Source organism: Erythrolamprus reginae, chromosome 5 (genome assembly GCF_031021105.1).
Source record: "Erythrolamprus reginae isolate rEryReg1 chromosome 5, rEryReg1.hap1, whole genome shotgun sequence".
In the NCBI taxonomy this organism is placed as follows: domain Eukaryota; kingdom Metazoa; phylum Chordata; class Lepidosauria; order Squamata; family Dipsadidae; genus Erythrolamprus; species Erythrolamprus reginae.
Genome location: NC_091954.1, coordinates 76,982,680 through 77,001,867, shown reverse-complemented (window position 1 = coordinate 77,001,867; position 19,188 = coordinate 76,982,680). Strand labels below are relative to the sequence as shown.

Below are 19,188 nucleotides of genomic sequence, written 5' to 3'. Positions count from 1 at the left end.
CTTAAGTAATTTGCAAAAGACAAGGAGGGTGGGGGCCGTTCTAATCTCTGGGGGGAGTTGGTTCCAGGGGGCCGGGGCCACCACAGAGAAGGCTCTTTCCCTGGGGCCCGCCAAATGACATTGTTTGGTCGATGGGACCCGGAGAAGGCCAACTCTGTGAGACCTTATCAGCTGCTGGGATTCGTGCGGTAGAAGGCGGTTCTGGATGTATTCTGGCCCAATGCCATGTAGGGCTTTAAAGGTCATTACCAACACTTTGAATTGTGACCGGAAACCGATCGGCAGCCAGTGCAGGCCGCGGAGTGTTGCAGAAACGTGGGCGAATCTAGGAAGCCCCATGATGGCTCTCGCGGTATATCAATTAGTCTACTATGAGATAATCTCAAATCCTGTCTCCCCACTTCCTGTAACATTATAAACCCTAGAAATCAAACAGAGATAACACAGCCTATCTCTTTAATGCAGGTAGTGAAAGCCAAACAATGCTTCTTTAAAAAGTGGGCCGACAAGACTTGATTTCAAGTGAAGGCAGTAAAATATTGCAGAATCTTCTCATCACTCAGTGATTTTCTCTGCCAGTTTGTCCCACGCTTTTCTTCTAGCAAGTATTTCAAATGTATGGCTTTTATAACTGAACCAAAAGTATAGGGGTAGGTAGTTGGAAAGAAATGGTTTTAACGAGGGCTGGTGGTCAATCTGTTCTTCTCCATTTTCTGATAGAAAGTAAATCATTCATCCAAGCTCTATTTTGCAAAGAAGCAACTGGTCTTTAGAGGTATACAATGATAGTTCCACCCTGACAAGCATGGCCATGTCTGAATGGTCTTGCCCCAGAATTGTTCATATTTTTTTCCTTATTTCTCAGAGAGAAGGAGGCCTTGGAGATAGCAGTCGAAAGCCAGACTCAACAGCTTGATGCCTCCCATCTGGAGGTAGAGCGCCTGAAATCGCTGAATGGAGAGCTACAGAAACAGCGAAAACTCCTTGAAGAGCAAAAAGAAGATGCTTTTAAGGAAAGGGAGAGGACGAGGAAGGAATTGGAGCGGGGGTGAGATGCCACAGTTGGGTCTCTAGGACTGTGTAATGAAAGAGGAAGAGGCCAAGAGGATGTTGGTGGGCAGCAATTACTAGAAGACAGCTGAGACATTCCATTATTTGGGTGGGAAAGTAATCTGTGAAGAACAAATCCTTTTCACTCAATGGAAGCGCATGCACAAGTGCCCCCACACATAATTCAATGCCTGTGGGATGCAAAAAACAGATTCCTTCACCCCCCAGAGGCCCTCTGGAAGCCAGAAATGGCCTGTTTCCCAACATCTGGTGGGCCTAGTAGGCTCGTGTTTCACCCTCCCCAAACTCCAAAGGCTTCCCTGGGAGTTAAATACGCCCTCCCCCATTCCCCCAGAGGCTCTCTGGAAGCCAAAAATGTCCTCCCAGAGTCTTTTGAGAGCTAAAAATCAGCTGGCTGGCACACACATGCACATTGGAGCTGAGCTAGGGCAACAGCTCGTGTGCCAGCAGATATGGCTCCACGTGCCACCTGTGGCGCCCATGCCTTAGGTTCACCATCACTGCCCTAGATCCTTTAAGAAAGACCCATCAAATTGCTACATTTCGGGGCTAGTTAATTTGGATTTTTAAAAAATAACTAAATATAGAAAAATTGGAGATACAGTAGGCAAAGATAGCACTTATTTATGAAACAATTATGGAATTGGATGCTGCAATATATGAAGACAATCATTTTAGATTACTTAAAAATGTAGTTATTTATGGAGCACATAGTCAACAATAAGCTTAGATATGACTACTGTTAATTGTTATTCCACAATAAGAGACTATAACTTTAATAGTTGCTACTGGAGAAAAACAATACGAATATCTATTTGCCCTTATGTTTGATCAGAGTCCTTTCCAGAGTCATGGTGGCCTTGGATTTAAAATAGAATGCTGGAGTGGGGTGTTCTAAGATCTCTTCCATTCTCATTATGTACTATTGTGACTACATATTATTGATTGATTGATTGATTGATTTGATTTGATTTGATTTGTATGCCGCCCCCTCTCCATAGACTCCGTGGACATCAGTATTCCTTGCTAAATGTAAGGGCAGCATAAATATGTTTTGACATATTTTGGGCAATATGCCAAAGTCCAGTGTCCTCACATACATTTTCATCCTCTTTTATGCAAGTTAGGACCTCTTAACCAGAGACTACCATGCAAGTCAATGTACATATTCTCCAACTCAGATGCAGAGTACGAATATGGTACCCCCACACATTCAGGAAGTATCAACAATGTACAGTGGTACCTCTACCTAAGAACGCTTCTGCTTGCAAACTTTTCTAGATAAGAACCCGGTGTTCAAGATTTTTTTGCCTCTTCTCAAGAACCATTTTCCACTTACAAACCCGAGCCTCTGAAACTATAACCAGAAATGGCAGGGAGAAGCCTCCATGGGGTCTCTCTAGGAATCTTCTGGGAGGAAACAGGGCCAGAAAAGGTGGGGAGAAGCCTCCGTGGGTCCTCTCTAGGAATCTCCTGTGAGGAAACAGGGCCTCCACCCTCCCTGTGGTTTCCCCAATCACACGCATTATTTGCTTTTGCATTGATTCCTATGGGAAAAAATTGCTTCTTCTTATAAACTTTTCTACTTAAGGACCTGGTCATGGAAAGAATTAAGTTCGTAAGTAGAGGCACCACTGTATTCAGCATAATCTGCTATGGCTAGTTAAACTGCAAAGTCTAATTAGACTTTTATCTTTCCATAGGCAAAGGTCTCTGGAGCAACTTGAGGAAAAAATGTCCGTACTGAAGAAAGAGCTAGTGAATGTGAAGGAATCTTTGAACCAGGCCATGCTGGAAAAAGATGTCCTGGAGAATGCAAAGGAAGGCTTGAGCAAAGCACTTTCCAAAGTAAGGATTGCTTGTTCATGTATGCCACTGGGCTCTATTCCCATCTCTTGCCCTGACTGGGGAGATGTCTTCACATTGAGTTCAGAAGTAGTCCTGCTGCAACATTTTACGCTGTTACATTATCTTGCTTTTCTAAAAAATATTTTATGGAGGATATTCTATGTAAAACCTTTAAGAAGTGTTCTTTATTTTGCCAGTTTTTGCTTGCACAGACATGAAAAGATGTTGACACCAGCTAAGTAAATAAAAATGAATATTGACCTTAGTTCTGTAGATTCATATTGTACTTGAACCTGACCTTGAACCATTATTGCCCAGCTGAATGCCGAACACCGTAGCCAGTTTACACTGATACAGTGTTCCCTTTATTTTCGCGGCTTCAAACTTCGCGAATAGCCTATACCACGGTTTTTCAAAAAATATTAATTAAAAAATACTTTGCGGGGGGGTTTCTATACCGCATTTTTTCCCGCCCGATGACATCATACGTCATCACCAAACTAATAATTTTTGCAAATAAATAACAAAAAAAATAATTATTGTTAATAAATAATTATGTTTATAAATATCAGGATCACTAAGTGTCTTATTCAATGGTGAGTACCAGTAATAGTGGTGAATAAATGGTTGTTAAGGGAATGGGAAATGGTAATTTAGGAGTTTAAAGTGTTAAGGAAAGGCTTGTGATACTGTCCATAGCCAAAAATGGTGTATTTACTTCCGCATCTCTACGTCGCGGAAATTCGACTTTCGCGGGCGGTCTCGGAACGCATCCCCCGCGAAAATCGAGGGAATGCTGTATATAAACTTTGTCCCTGGAAAAGGTATATTTGACTAGGGTGATTTGTACCTTTACTCCTATTTTTGTAAGCCGTTGGAATAAGTCACTCAGAGTTGAACTGTTTGAATCAGCATAGAAGCCTAAATAATTGGCCATGTGAGGTGGCAGTTATAATAATAATAATAATTTATTAGATTTGTATGCCGCCCCTTTCCAAAGACTCGGGGCAGCATACAAATCTAAATGGAAACCATCAGTCAATCAATTTATTAGTCTTAGACCAGAGACCAAAACAAATTAAAATGCTCAGTAAATATACAATTAAAAGTTCTAATATAAAATCATAACAACTAAAATCTATAATAAAATCCAGTCGTTCAATTATACGTGGTCTAACTATACTACAATGGAAACCATGAAAGCATAGAATGAAGAAAGCCACCTTAATTGCATCAGGTCTATATTACAACTATAGAGAAGAGTGTTTGAAGCACCAGGGTTTCAAAATAATTCCAGGAGATTGAATTGGAACATCTTACTCTATTGCTAAAAAACTGCTCTTCTGAGTTCTGGTATAAGCTTTAAAGTTATACATTATTTGGAACAGGTGATCTGAAAAACAGTTTTCTGTAATAGATGACTACCTGAACATAAAGCTCTTCAGCAATGGTTTCCTTTATGTCTGCAAGTTGTATCGCAATTGTGAGGATAGAAAAGGCATTTTTTAAAGTTGCAGACCTTGGCTTTTTCTTAATGGCTTTCTGCCATTGCAAAAATACTTTTTTCTGTTCTGAAAGCCTTCGGTTTCCAGCAGATTAATTGGATTGCTCATAGTTGGATACTGTTCCCAGCTTGCTTGTTTTTTAACATGTTTCTTATAATTATGGTGATTAAAATATGTACAGGGGGATATGCACAAGGAAAGGAAAGATAGTATACCCAAGCTTTCTCTAATCAACCATGATGAAATTCTATTGCTGTCCTAGAAAGTTGTGAGATACTTGTAGATTTGCCAACTGGAGGACTCCAGATTGGAGAAAACTAGTTTAAAATACTAGAATATGTCATTCTCTAATCATAAAGATCATAAATTGCTTTCATGATGATGGCAATTAAACAATCTGAAGAAATATACAATAAAACAATTAGCCTTTACTTTATTGCAAAGCAACAAGGGAGGGAAGAAAAATAGGGAATCTGAAACAGGCTAATGCTGTAGAAAAAAAGTTTATTTTTCGCAGTTTTAGAGATGAAAAAGCAGAGGTGTGGATGAAGTGCCTCTGCATGCTGTCATATTTTCAGAGTTTTAAAACAGCAATCTAAGTGCGAAGTTAGATCTCTTTTCTTGGAAATATTATGCCCACTATGAAATATTATGAAGTCTTTGGGCAGTTCCTTCCTGAGTAAGTGTGTTGGTCAAAGACTTCAGTAAAAACTACCACAGCTGCTCACGTTGGCTCAGCTTAAGTGAGTAGCAGAATATATTTTTTTGCCACCCACTCTTTTGGCCTGCTTAACATTTCTGGAAGGGAAATGGCATTTTCCTAATAAGAATATTTCTGATTACATAATGATCTTAAAGAGAAATAGCACTTTCACTTCAATATGGATGCCAAATATCTTTCTCTGTTTTCCTTTAGATGCAATAAAATTTGGGTAGCATTGAATAGGGAATGGTCTGGTCAGATTTACATTTTAACCAACATCTGATTTGTTTGTTTGTTTGTTTATTTGTTTGTTTATTCATTCATTCATTCATTCATTCATTTATTGGATTTGTATGCCGCCCCTCTCCGAAGACTCAGGGTGGCTAACAGCAATAACAAGACAGCATACAATAATAATCCAACACTAAAAACAATTAAAAACCCATTATTATAAAAACCAAGCATACATACAGATATACCATGCATAAAATTGTAAGGGCCTAGGGGGAAAGAGTATCTGAATTCCCCCATGCCTGGCGGCAGACGTGGGTTTTAAGTAGCTTATGAAAGGCAAGGAGGGTGGGGGCAATTCTAATCTCTGGGGGGAGTTGGTTCCAAAGGGCCGGGGCCGCCACAGAGAAGGCTCTTCCCCTGGGTCCCGCCAAGCGCCATTGTTTGGTTGACGGGACCCGGAGAAGACCCACTCTGTGGGACCTAACTGGTCACTGGGATTCGTACAGCAGAAGGCGGTCCCTGAGATAATCTGGGATCTGATCAAATAACTACGGTAGCACTCAAAGAAGTATGCATTTTCTCTGAGGAATCTATGCACCTTGTCAAAGAAAGCAATGCAGGGAAAGACATTGAAGTAAACATGCATTCAAAGTTAAAGAATTATTTACCATGTCCGGCAGATAGATGGAAAGTTTTGTATTACCAATTTTTCTTGGAAAACAACAAAGTCATTAAAAAAATAGTTGCCATGCTTACAGTTTATCCATAGAGCAAAAATGATAAAGTTTGAAGTTTTTGTGAGCGTAGTGTATTCTGAATATGCCTACAATTTCCACCTCAGGTTGAAGCCAACAACACTGAGCTTGAACTCTCCATACACAAATTGAAATCAGAAGATGCTGAACTAAGGGACTCGCTAGCCAGGATGGGAGCTCTAAAGGAAGGACTAGCGAATGACAAAATCAAACTCAACCACATCATCCTCCAGGTAACGAGATACTGCAGTAATTGTGCTATCATCAGGCATGAAGAATCAGGACCATGGATTAAGCTGCAGTTCAGATTATTTATCACTCATGTCTATACACAAGAATCTTAGTCAACTAACAGCACTAAATTGGCACTAGATAAGAGTTAATGGTATTCAATTTGATTTGCCCATTTTAGGAATTATGGGTAGGATTCTATACTATCTATAAAAACTTTTGTACCAATTTTCTAAAATTACAACTTGGAGTGAATTTTATTTTTCTATAGTTCTTCGTATTGTTACAATATAATTATGACTTTGATATTTCACATTCCGTTTTATCATGCCATTTGTAACTTAATCTATCTCTGTATCATATATCAAAAAAACTTTATAGAAATGTCCCAATAGATATTGATTTTATATACATGTTTCAAATTTGGTTACCTTTTTGATGTGTTTCCTTCTGCAATTCTTGCTCTCTCTCTTCACTAATGCAATTTCTGAATCCAGAAAAAAAACCACATTAGCATATATAATATTTTATAGATAGTATACAGCCCTGTCAATGATTCCAAAGGTGGACAAAATATACCATAATTAATGCAAGAAATGCAATAATAAAATATTCTACAATGTGCATTGCCGTGTTTTGTATGTATACATATTTATAGATACATACATGTATGCAAGAGAGCACATTGGAAGAGCACAGAGACAAGGGGGGTGTAGAACAATGCAGACTCAATACACGATCATGGGCAAAAAAGATGTTAGAGAAGACAATGTGGGTACCTAAGGAAGGGAGGAATAACAAGAAGGGGAGAAAGTAGTGATAAGTATACCCAAAGTAATGCATCATAACCCTACTCTACCTCCTGGGGAGAGAAAGAGGCAATACCCAAAATGTAAAGAAATAGCAGCAATTTCACCTGTTTACATGACTAAGCTAGCAACAACAAAGCTAATTACAAGAGGGAAGGAAGGGTATGGGCCTGTGGCAATGAGTAAATTGAGCATCATTATATAAGATCAACCATGTCTTCAATGGGGATTTTATTACTCTGATAATGTTAGTAGAAGACTAATGAAAGCTTAGTAGTTTTTAATACATTCTAAATGTTCCGGAGATGGTGATGGCTGTTGCCTCTTCATTTATATATATACATGTATATACTACAAATGCACACACACACACACACACACACACACACACTTGTATAATTACTGTAATTATGTTGGAATAAAAAATATTTGAAAGTGATGCTGTGAAATCAACAGTCTTATCATCAGAATGTTCCAAAAGCTTTTTTTGCAAACTCACAATATCCTTCTTTTTCTTCTCCTCCTCCTTCTCCTTCTCCTCCTCTCCCTCCTTCTCCTGTTCTTCCTCCTCTCTCTTCCTTCCTTCCTTCCCCCTCCCTCCCTCCCATTAATAGTTATTAGTCCATTTAGTCCATTGACTAAACTGTCTTTTAAAATTAATATTTTGTTATTTATCCATAATAGACATTTTTCTTTTCAATATAGAGAATAGAGTAAGATTTTGAATATTACTCTATTCTCCACTCCATATGAATCCGTTAATTATTTTTTATCATTCCTACAACATTTTGTCTGAAATTTGAACTGCTGCGAAAGCTTGCAGAGGAGAAGACACTTGTGATAGTTGCTGTTTGGCATTGTTTTATATTTAGTAATGTTTGGAATTCCATTCATTTTGTCTTGGTCCTCTATATATAGTCACTTGCTTTGTGAGATAGGAAGCCAAATCAATCTGACAAATATAATTCCTCGATCTGAGAAAAGAAAACTAGCTCTCTCTAGCTCTAACAATCACACCAAACAAAGTAAATTATTGCAGATGTTTTTAAAATTATAAATTGTGGATTACTCCTAAGAGGGTTTTTTTTGTTACTGATGTGGCTTCAATTATATACACATGCATGGTACACCTGCCTATACTATGTAGGCATTGAAAGTTACTTCATTAAGGCAATGACAAAAGGAAGTAATTTAAAACTCTCTGTAGTGATCCCACAACTGCATCTATGTTCATAATAATAATATGGATGTTAATTACATACATACATCTGAGTTAGCTTTTAAGATTGCAGGTTGGAGAACTGCAGATGGCTGGAGATGTGCAAGTCTCTGTAAAATTTAAATCAAATTTTGCCTAAAATGTTTTTCAGCACAAATGTCCAATCTATATTGACTAGGAATGCCCACTGAAATAACAAATAATTTTGTCATGTTGTTTATTTTCCATTTGACACTTGCACATTTGATAGAAATTTGTCAAAGCACAGAACTAGGTAAGCAGACAAGCAACCTGACTTGGAAGACAAGGCAAGGGAAAAAATGTGTGTGTGTGTGTGTGTGTTCCAGCATATATCTATATAGATGCAAATCTCTGTAAGTTTTCTAATTCCTGATCCAACCGTCTATGCTTATAAAGTTGTTCATTTATTCTCTAAAGCACTTTGGAACTTACAAATAAAGTTACTGCAAGATTGTGCTTCTATGATTTCTCAAACAAATATTTCTGCAACATTCCCTTCTGGAGACATGACCCCAAGTTAAGCCATTCATTCATTCATTCATTCATTCATTCATTCATTCATTTATTCATTCATTTATTCATTTATTTTATTAGATTTGTATGCCGCCCCTCTCCATAGACTCCGTATTTATTTATTTATTTATTTATTTATTTATTTATTTATTTATTTATTTATTTATTTATTTATTTATTTATTTATTTATTTATTTATTTTGTCCAATAAACAATACACATCAAGGGCACCACAGACAAAATTAGTAAAATTCTACACAAACATAATATCAAAACTTCATTTGTCACTAACCAAAAAATATCAAACATCCTAAGAAACCCAAAAGATAAAATCCAACTAGAACACCAAGGAATCTATGAAATCCCTTGCAAAACATGTTCAGCCACATACATTGGACAAACCAATCGAAGAGTGAGCGCACGCATTGCAGAACATAAGAATGCAGTTAAAAAAGAAGAAAAGACTTCCTCCCTTGTCCAGCACATTAAAAAAACAGGGCACGAAATTGACTTTGAAAAAACTAAATTACTTTCCAAAACAGAAAATTTATACAGAAGAATTACTATGGAAGCTATAGAGATAGAGAAACACCCCTTCAGCATTAACAAACGGGATGACACGTCTCGCCTACCAGAGATTTGGAAACCAGCCTTAAACAAAAAAACATATCATAATCATCACCATGTCAATCCTTCAAGTAATTGTGATTCCACCAACCAATCAAATCACTAAAACATAGTCACCCAATCTATTTGCTACATTCAAACCAAATCTCCACCCCCAACACTATATGTAAGGAACAAATGGCAGTTGCAAACATTCCATATTTACAGCAGCACGAAGCTTAAAACTTCAGCCTGATGATGGTGAATGTGATTTCACCGAAACGTCACATAGACACTCAAAATATTACATGGGGCAAAACCCGAACTCAGAACAATCTACATACATACACGCGTGAAAATCTATGAAAACAAATATATATAAAACATTTGATACATACATACATACATACATACATACATACATACATATATATATATATATATATATATACAGTAATACCTCATGATACGAACTTAATTGGTGCAAGGAGGAGGTTCGTAAGACGAAAGGTTCGTAAGATGAAACATTGTTTCCCATAGGAAACAATGTAAAGTCAATTAATCCGTGCAACCAAAACCCCCCCCCCCGCAAAAAAAACGGCTTTCGGCGACTGCTGGGAAGCCGCGCGGCTGTTTTAAAAGGTGACAGCCGGCCTGGGGGGCTTCCCAGCACCCCCCCCGAACCCGGGTTCGGGGTTCGGGGGGGTGCTGGCAAGCCCCCCAGGCCGACTGCGACCTTTTAAAACACCCGCGCCGCTTCGCAGCAGTCTCCTGAAGCCGAACGCTAAAGCCGAACTTCCGCGTTCGGCTTCGGGAGACAGCTGCGAAGCGGCGCGGGTGTTTTAAAAGGTCGCAGCCGGCCTGGGGGCTTGCCAGCACTCCCCGAACCCGGGTTCGGGGTTTGGGGGGGTGCTGGCAAGCCCCCCAGGCCGGCTGCGACCTTTTAAAACACCCGCGCTGCTTCGCAGCTGTCTCCTGAAGCCGAACGCTAAAGCCGAACTTCCGCGTTCAGCTTCGGGAGACAGCTGGGAAGCGGCGCGGGTGTTTTAAAAGGTCGCAGCCGGCCTGGGGGGCTTCCCAGCAACCTCCCGAACCGAACCCGGGGTTCAGCAAAATTTTGCCTCTTCTTACGAACTTTTTTCGAGTTACAAACCGGCGTTCGGGTGGCTTCTGGGAAGCCCCGCCGCCCGGCTGTCACCTTTTAAAACAGCCGCGCGGCTTCCCAGCAGTCTCCGAACGCCGGTTCATAACTCGAAAAAAGTTTATAAGAAGAGGCAAATTTTTTCTGAACCCCGGGTTGGTATCACCAGTTGTTCGTAAGACGAGGGGTTCGTAACTTGAGGTACCACTGTATATATATATATATATATATATATATATATATATATATATATATATATATATATATATACACGTGTTTCCCCGAAAGTAAGACAGTGTCTTACTTTCTTTTTATCCCCAAAAGTCGCACTATGTCTTACTTTCGGGGTATGTCTTATATTGGAAAAAACAGTGCGCGCTGGAGTCAGAAAAAGACATAGACAGACGGGGAGGGAGCCGGCCGGCTGGCGAGGCCCGGAGTGCACTGCCAGCTGGGAAGGAAGGAAGGAGGGAGGGAGGCAGCCCCCGCTGCTTTCCCCGCCGCGCCGCTCCCAAGCGCCTTCCTCGCCCTCGCCCTCACCGCCACCTTCTCGCTCTCCAGATCCAGCTAGATGAGAGGCGATGGCAACGGCGGTGGCTGCGCGGTGCCCATTAAGTTACCTCGTTGAGCAGGAAGGTAGCGCTGGAGTCAGAAAAAGACATAGACAGACGCAGAGGGAGTCGGCTGGCCGGCGAGGCCCGGAGTGCGCTGCCAGCTGGGAAGGAAGGAGGGAGGGAGGGAGGGAGGCGGCCCCTGCCCCCGCTGCTTTCCCCGCCCCGCCGCTCCCAAGCGCCTTCCTCGCCCTCGCCGCCTTCTCGCTCTCCAAGTCCAGCTAGATGAGAGGGAGGCGGCAATACCCCCGTGTTTCCCCGAAAGTAAGACATATGTCTTACTTTCGGGGTACGGCTTATATTAGCTGACCCCCCTGAAACCCCAGATACATCTTACAATCGGGGGTGTCTAACTATCGGGGAAACAGGGTATATACACACACATACATACATACATACACACACACACACATAGTAAAATACATGATGAAGGTTATAGAGGAGATACTCATAGTAAAATATATCTAAGAAAGAATAGAAAAGAAGATATAGTAATAGAACATATCAATGAAAGAATAGAAAAGAAGATATAGGAATAGAAGAAAGGTATAGGAATATATCCCTGTGTTTTCTTTTATTGTGCAGCTTGAAGATGAGAAGAGCAAGCTGGTAGGGAGGAAGCAGGAGTTGGAGCACGAGCAAGTGGTTTGGCGTGAGCAACTCGCACACTTTGAGAAGGAGCAGATGAACATGAGGGCAGAGAAACAAGAGTTGGAGCAGAGTTGCCAAGCCTCCGAAGAGAAAGGAGAGATGCTGGAAGGAGAAATAGCTTTACTGAGAAGGGAGAGAGTCCAGCTACAGGACCAGATGATGCAGGTATGAAAAGAGGAGGGAGGCCTTTTATCCCAGCAAAGTATGTACATAGCAATCGACTTGAATCGGCTTGGTTGTTCTGATTCAGACGTTTGCATTTAGCTGGATAACTCTGGAAAGATGACAAGCAGAGCTTGGTAAACAAGTAGACGCACTTTCATTCTTTAGCCCAAAGAAAATTAATTTATGCAAATCACCCAAAAATTTTGTAGTTTTGATTTTCTTGAGTGCTAACATTACGGGGAAAGTAAGTTAATCTATAACTTTGCATCCCTACCATCAAGGACACTTTTTACCCTCTCTTTATATATCCTGGCATGTTAGGCATATGGAATAGAATTAGGATACGTGGATTGTTATGTGATAAGGATCTGAATAGATCTTTGTAAAGACTCTAAATTTTAAAATATAAAGGACTCGTTTTAATAATAGGTTCTGTGGGGGAATCTAGATGTTTTTGTAGAAGTTTCATCAAAGACTTGCATTCAAAGGTGCACCACAATGAACACAGGGGTGAAAAAAGATTCTTTTCAGAAAAATTTAATAGATCATTTCAATCATTGTATTTATAGCTTTATTTATTTAGAAATTTTGCCCTTTTTATGTGTTCTGGTAGACTCCTACCGAAAATTCACAGGTACAAATTTCAGACACAGACGTTTGAAAATTCAAATCAATGTTCTTTATAATGAAAATTCACTTAAATTAAGCCCTCTTTTGGTATAGCAAAGAGCACTGGTCTCCAAACAAACTGGTAATTGGTACAAGTCCCTTATCAGTTCTGTGATACTTAGCTTGCAGCTGTGAGGCAATTCACAGTCCTTCTTCTTTCACAAAGTGAAACAGACTTTGCTCTGGTTTAGTTTCAAAGTTTCAAAGCAGGGAAAAATCAGCACCCAAAAGGTCAAACGCAGCAAAGCAGGCACAAAACACAACGATCAGATAATCCTCCACAATGGCCAAACCCACAGGCTGCTATTTATAGCAGCCTCACTAATCACCACAACCCCACCCAACCACAGGTGGCCTCATTTTCTTTGATAATAATCTCTCAGTTGTTGTTGCCTATGCATCACTCTCCGCATGCGTGGCTGTATCATTAACTCTTGTTCTGAATCCAAGGAGGAGCTAGATAATTGATCTCCTTCTGAGCTGTCCGCCACACTCTCCTCCTCCCTGTCACTCATATCTTCTTGGTCAGAGGAGCCTTCATCGGCAGATTCCACCGGGGGCAAAACAGGCCTGCAGCATGTGGATGTCTCCCCCACATCCACAGTCCTTGGGGCAGGAGCTGGGCCAGAGCTAACCACAACATTATGAATTCTTCAGCTCCTGCAACTGTCTCTGATGCATGTTTTAATCTATATTCTACCAGCTGAATAGCCAGAAACAAACTCTGGGTGAGCAACTGGCCCAGAGCCACAGAGAGATCGAAATGCAGACTGACTCCCTCATCCGTGTGCTACAAGAGAAGGAAGAGATCGCTAAGGAGAAGGCACAGCTGGCTGTGGAGCTCACTGCAATGCAAAGGCAGAAGAAGTTGTTAAGAGAGGAGACAGACAGTCTCAGGTAATGGTCTGTGATGAAACAACAGTACTTGAAACAACACGGGGACCTGCAGTTACATGCAAGCAAATTCTGAATGAACATTAGGAAAAGATTCTTGACAGTAAAAGCAGTTGTATATTGGAATTACCGAGGGGAATGGAAGACTCCCTTTTAATTCATATATCCAAGCAGGGCAGCCCTTTATCAGGAATATTTTAATTTGGATTTTGTTGTACATACTCCTGATCAGTTGGAGGATGATGAAGATATTGAGGACTCGGATTCAGATAGTGTTTATGAAGTAGTGGGGGGCCCGGGGTTACAGGTAGTAGAACAGGTGGGAGGCCAGCCACAGGATGGGGCTATGAGTTCAGGATCTAGTGAGGGAGAATCAGCTGGGTTAACCCTAAATTCAGAAGGGTCCAGAAACGTAGAGAGCAGAGGTCTCGAAGAAGATATTAAGGAGAGGAATGGATTAAAAATTGTAGTGATGTATTTGGCATGTCACGGGGTCAGTGGAGAAGAAGGGTGGAGTTTCAACATTGCCGAAAAGAATAATGGATGTGTTTTTGCCACGCTAAAGTAAGCCAAAGTATTTTGTATTGTATTCAGTCAGTGCTACTGTTTTTTCAAAGTTATGTGGTTAGGAAAATAAATCTTGTTTAGATGAAACAGGAAGAGGAATGTGAGAAATGCGACTAAGAGAGAGATAACGGACCGAGTGCTGTATGGAATGTGTTGAAGTACACGAGAGCAGAGAAATAAACGGAGTTGCTTTATTCATGAAATGATGCATTTAATAAGAGTTATTTGTAATTACTAAATTTCTACCAGAAACCAGAAAAGATTTAAATCACTCCTTTTAATTCTGTGAATTGATGATTCCCTAACAATTAGATTATGGATTAATTTAAAGCTTAAGTTAACGTAATGATACAATTATGACTGTTCTGACATAAGATTGTTATGTGGCTCTTATCAAGTGAGATTTGATCTATCGTTGCTTAAACATACGAACTTCCAAACTTAAAACAGAGATGAAATGTTCACATGAAGATAGGCTATGAAAAGTACCTCATAATATATTAAATAGGACAGGAAAGATGAAGATTTTTCCAGTTTCTTGTAAATGTATTCTATCATACCTATGTTTAGACAAATGTACTATTGCTACGGTAAATGTATTCTATCATACCTATGCAATGGCAAATGTACTACAGTGATCCCCCGCTCGTTGCGAGGGTTCCGTTCCAGGACCCCCCGCAACGAGCGGGTTTTCGCGAAGTAGCGCTGCGGAAGTAAAAACACCATCTGCGCATGTGCAGATGGTGTTTTTACTCCCGCAGCGCTAGCGAGGAGCCGAAGATTGGGGGCGGCGCGGCTGTTTTAAAATGTCGCCGCCGGCATGGGGGGCTTCCTAGCAGCCCCCCAAACCCGGGTTGGGGGTCCGGGGGGTGCTGGCAAGCCCCCCATGCCGGCGGCGACATTTTAAAACAGCCGCGCCGCGCTGGCTGTCGGCGCTTTCGAGCTGAGTCCCGGAGCGAATTCGCTCCGGGACTCAGCTCAAAAGCGCCGACAGCCAGCGCCAGCAAACGGCTTCTCCGCGCTGGCTGTCGCCGCTTTCGAGCTGAGTCCCGGAGCGAATTCGCTCCGGGGCTCAGCTCAAAAGCGCCGACAGCCAGCGCCAGCGAACGGCTTCTCCGCGCTGGCTGTCGCCGCTTTCGAGCTGAGTCCCGGAGCGAATTCGCTCCGGGGCTCAGCTCAAAAGCGCCGACAGCCAGCGCCAGCGAACGGCTTCTCCGCGCTGGCTGTTGCCACTTTCGAGCTGAGTCCCGGAGCGAATTCGCTCCGGGGCTCAGCTCAAAAGCGCCGACAGCCAGCGCCAGCGAACGGCTTCTCCGCGCTGGCTGTCGCCGCTTTCGAGCTGAGTCCCGGAGCGAATTCGCTTCAGGACTCAGCTCGAAAGCGGCGAGAATGAACGGCGTGGGCGGGCGAAGGGCGGGCGGCAGCGAGGAGTTTGCGTGGGCGGTGGGGAAACTCCTTGCTGATGCCCGCTGCTCGCCCTCCCGCCAGCAAGAGGGGGAAGACCCAGGGAAGCCGCCCAGCAGCTGATCTGCCGGGCGCCATCTACGCATGCGTGCCCATAGAAAAAAAAGGGCACACATGCGCAGATGGTGTTTTGACTTCCGGGTTGAAAAATCGCAAATTACCCTGTTCGCAATGGTCAGGGACACAATAACCGGGGTATTACTGTATTGCTAAGAAAACTGCAGGATGCACCCACGTAATTATAGGAGTAGCATTCAATTTGTGAGTGACTTTATCTTTGCATTGATATTCTGCATCTTAAACAAAAACTAATGTTTAGATTTGTCCCATTGTTATACTGTTTTTTATTGCTGTTGTGAGCCGCCCCGAGTCTTCGGAGAGGGGCGGCATACAAATCTAATAAATTATTATTATTATTAATTATTAATGGTTCTCACAGTAACTTTTTCCACAAATACAGTGGAGAAATCTTGCCTTCTGGATTTCGCACGAGCCCTGTGGTGGGTTGTATACCAGTGCCAACAAACTGTACGTACAGGTAGCCCTCAATTTACAACCACAAGCTGACTGGGAAAGTTACAAATGATGATCCCATGATTCAAGGACAATAAAACTGTCATAGATACATGCCAGTTGCCAAGCCTCAGAATTTTGATCACATAACCATGGTGATCCTGCAACAATCATAAAAACGGGCATAAGTCACTTTTTAAAGTGCTGTTGTAACTTCAAACAGTTGCTAAACAAATTGGTGTAAGTTGAGGACTACTTGTAAATACTAGCGGAACAATATAGCTTCTTTTTTAAATCCCTGCTTTGTGGACGTCTATAGAGTTCAAGGTTGAAGACAGCCTAATTGATTGACACTGATTATATCCTAATATGCTTTTAGAAAGGAGAAGGAATCTCTGGAAACCAGCCTTTTTGAGGCACAAGAGATATCAGCTCAACTTGAGGCCCGCAAGGAACAATTAGAAGGAGAAAATCAAGGCATTGATCTTTCCAGGAAGACACTCCAAGGTACAGTATGCACAATCTGATCGAACAATTCTTTTGTATTAAAAAATTCATCGTCTTGAGTTTTTTCCACTGAGTTTGTTTATTTTATATGGCATACCAGAATACAGCATTAGCTGTTGTTTTTATTTTTGGTACTCATGCTGCTGCTTCTTCCTGAAAGATCCTTGGGAGGCTCAGCAGCCAGAATGTGTAGATGTTTTAGCCACAATAATGTCACATTGCTCACAAGGAGGCTATTCTGCATTGCACCAATTTTCACTGACTGACAATATATGTATGTATGTATGTATGTATGTATGTATGTATGTTCGTTGTTTGTTTGTTTGTTTGTTCATTCATTCATTCATTCATTCATTCATTCATTCATTCATTAGAAACATAGAAACATAGAAACATAGAAGTCTGACAGCAGAAAAAGACCTCATGGTCCATCTAGTCTGCCCTTATACTATTTCCTGTATTTTATCTTAGGATGGATATATGTTTATCCCAGGCATGTTTAAATTCAGTTACTGTGGATTTATCTACCACGTCTGCTGGAAGTTTGTTCCAAGCACCTACTACTCTTTCAGTAAAATAATATTTCCTCATGTTGCCTTTGATCTTTCCCCCAACTAACTTCAGATTGTGTCCCCTTGTTCTTGTGTTCACTTTCCTATTAAAAACACTTCCCTCCTGGACCTTATTTAACCCTTTAAGATATTTAAATGTTTCAATCATGTCCCCCCTTTTCCTTCTGTCCTCCAGACTATACAGATTGAGTTCATTAAGTCTTTCCTGATACGTTTTATGCTTAAGACCTTCCACCATTCTTGTAGCCCGTCCTTGGACCCGTTCAATTTTGTCAATATCTTTTTGTAGGTGAGGTCTCCAGAACTGAACACAGTATTCCAAATCTGGTCTCACCAGCGCTCTATATAAGGGGATCACAATCTCCCTCTTCCTGCTTGTTATACCTCTAGCTATGCAGCCAAGCATCCTACTTGCTTTCCCTACCGCCTGACTGCACTGTTCACCCATTTTGAGACTGTCTGAAATCACTACCCCTAAATCCTTTTCTTCTGAAGTTTTTGCTAACACAGAACTGCCAATACAATACTCAGATTGAGGATTCCTTTTCCCCAAGTGCATTATTTTACATTTGGATTCATTCATTCATTCATTCATTCATTCATTCATTCATTCATTCATTCATTCATTCATTCATTTGGACTTATATGCCATCCAACTCCCGAAGGACTCCCGAAGGACTCCTGAAAGATATTTAATAGGGACAGAAATTTTTTATCCAATTCTGGGTATTTTGCATGGGTATTTTAAGTCCACTGTGTGCCAGGCAACTTTTAAAAAACTTTTGTGCTAAGATTATGCCTAACATGGTTTGGTTGTTAGCATTTTCATAACAACTAGTGAAAACCCAGAAAATAGAGAACAGAAGTAAATAAACATTTTCAAGCTAGAACCATATGCAAAATGAAGTCTTCAAGAAGCTATTTTGATAAAAAAGAGTTTACACTGCTTAGCAGTTGGATTTAGGAGTGAACAGTTAGATGAGTTGTGAGATGATGTATCCAAAGGTCGCAGCAACATCACACTACAGATTCAATTTTAATTGGTAATTTTTTCACAGATATTATTACCAAGCCAGATGTCTAGATTTCAATAAATTGGTTTTCCAGATAAAGTTCTTCTGCTGTCACATCATCTGCTAATTCATATTCAGTCTGCAATTAACTACTAGTAGTTCTGGTACTTTTTAATTAACAGTCACATTATTTGAACAGAAAAGATACTGGCTCACTTTCTTAAAGTAGCTACTGCTATTTTTCTAAATGGTGTTGGAAAAGTCTATAATCAAACTCGCATTTAATACATTTTCCTCGTGAAGTGCCAATTTCATTATTCATTTTGATCAAAAGCAAAGACAATGTTCCAAGAAACAGAACAAATACTTAACAGTCTTCAATGATTTTTATGGTTCATTTTTCGCAGAACATCAGATTCTGTCACGTTAGAAAATCAGTTTGGCTGTAGCAGGATATTGAAAAGCTAAAGTACATCTTTCTTTTTCTATATTTGTGAGAGATAATATTGATTGAAAAACACACCAACTCAATATCTTGAAGAAATGGAAAAATTTTAATGAAAGATTAAACGAGTCACGTCTGATCTTCAGATTGCACCTGTCAACAAATTACTTTTTGGACAATAGTGTTGCATATTCAAATATGCAAGGCTTGCATATATTATAATGTTATCTATCTATTCCATGTATATGTGAAGTATATTGTGCTTTGTATATGTTACTCTTGTCTATATATATATTTAAAAATCAATGGAGTATATTTTAATCCCGTAGAGAGCTCTATGCTGTCTTCTGAATAACAGTCTTTTGAAATAGCAACTTCTGGAAAGCAGAAAATGGCTTTGACCCTTACATGCAAGTTTCTGGGGCTCTTGAATGCATTTGGTAGACCAGTCTATGACATAT

At 40.7% G+C, this 19,188-nt stretch overlaps 1 protein-coding gene across 3 annotated transcripts in view; it reads left to right on the top strand.

The window, feature by feature from the left end:
* Positions 1-19,188, top strand: part of CROCC2 (ciliary rootlet coiled-coil, rootletin family member 2) — a 143,714-nt gene that overhangs the window by 47,021 nt on the left and 77,505 nt on the right. For all 3 annotated transcript variants that reach the window (XM_070753238.1, XM_070753236.1, XM_070753237.1), the window contains exons 14-19: positions 866-1,048; positions 2,775-2,919; positions 6,203-6,349; positions 11,853-12,083; positions 13,456-13,649; positions 16,570-16,697. In XM_070753238.1, the coding sequence (XP_070609339.1) occupies positions 866-1,048; positions 2,775-2,919; positions 6,203-6,349; positions 11,853-12,083; positions 13,456-13,649; positions 16,570-16,697 (1,028 nt within the window). The remainder of the gene's footprint in view (positions 1-865; positions 1,049-2,774; positions 2,920-6,202; positions 6,350-11,852; positions 12,084-13,455; positions 13,650-16,569; positions 16,698-19,188) is intronic.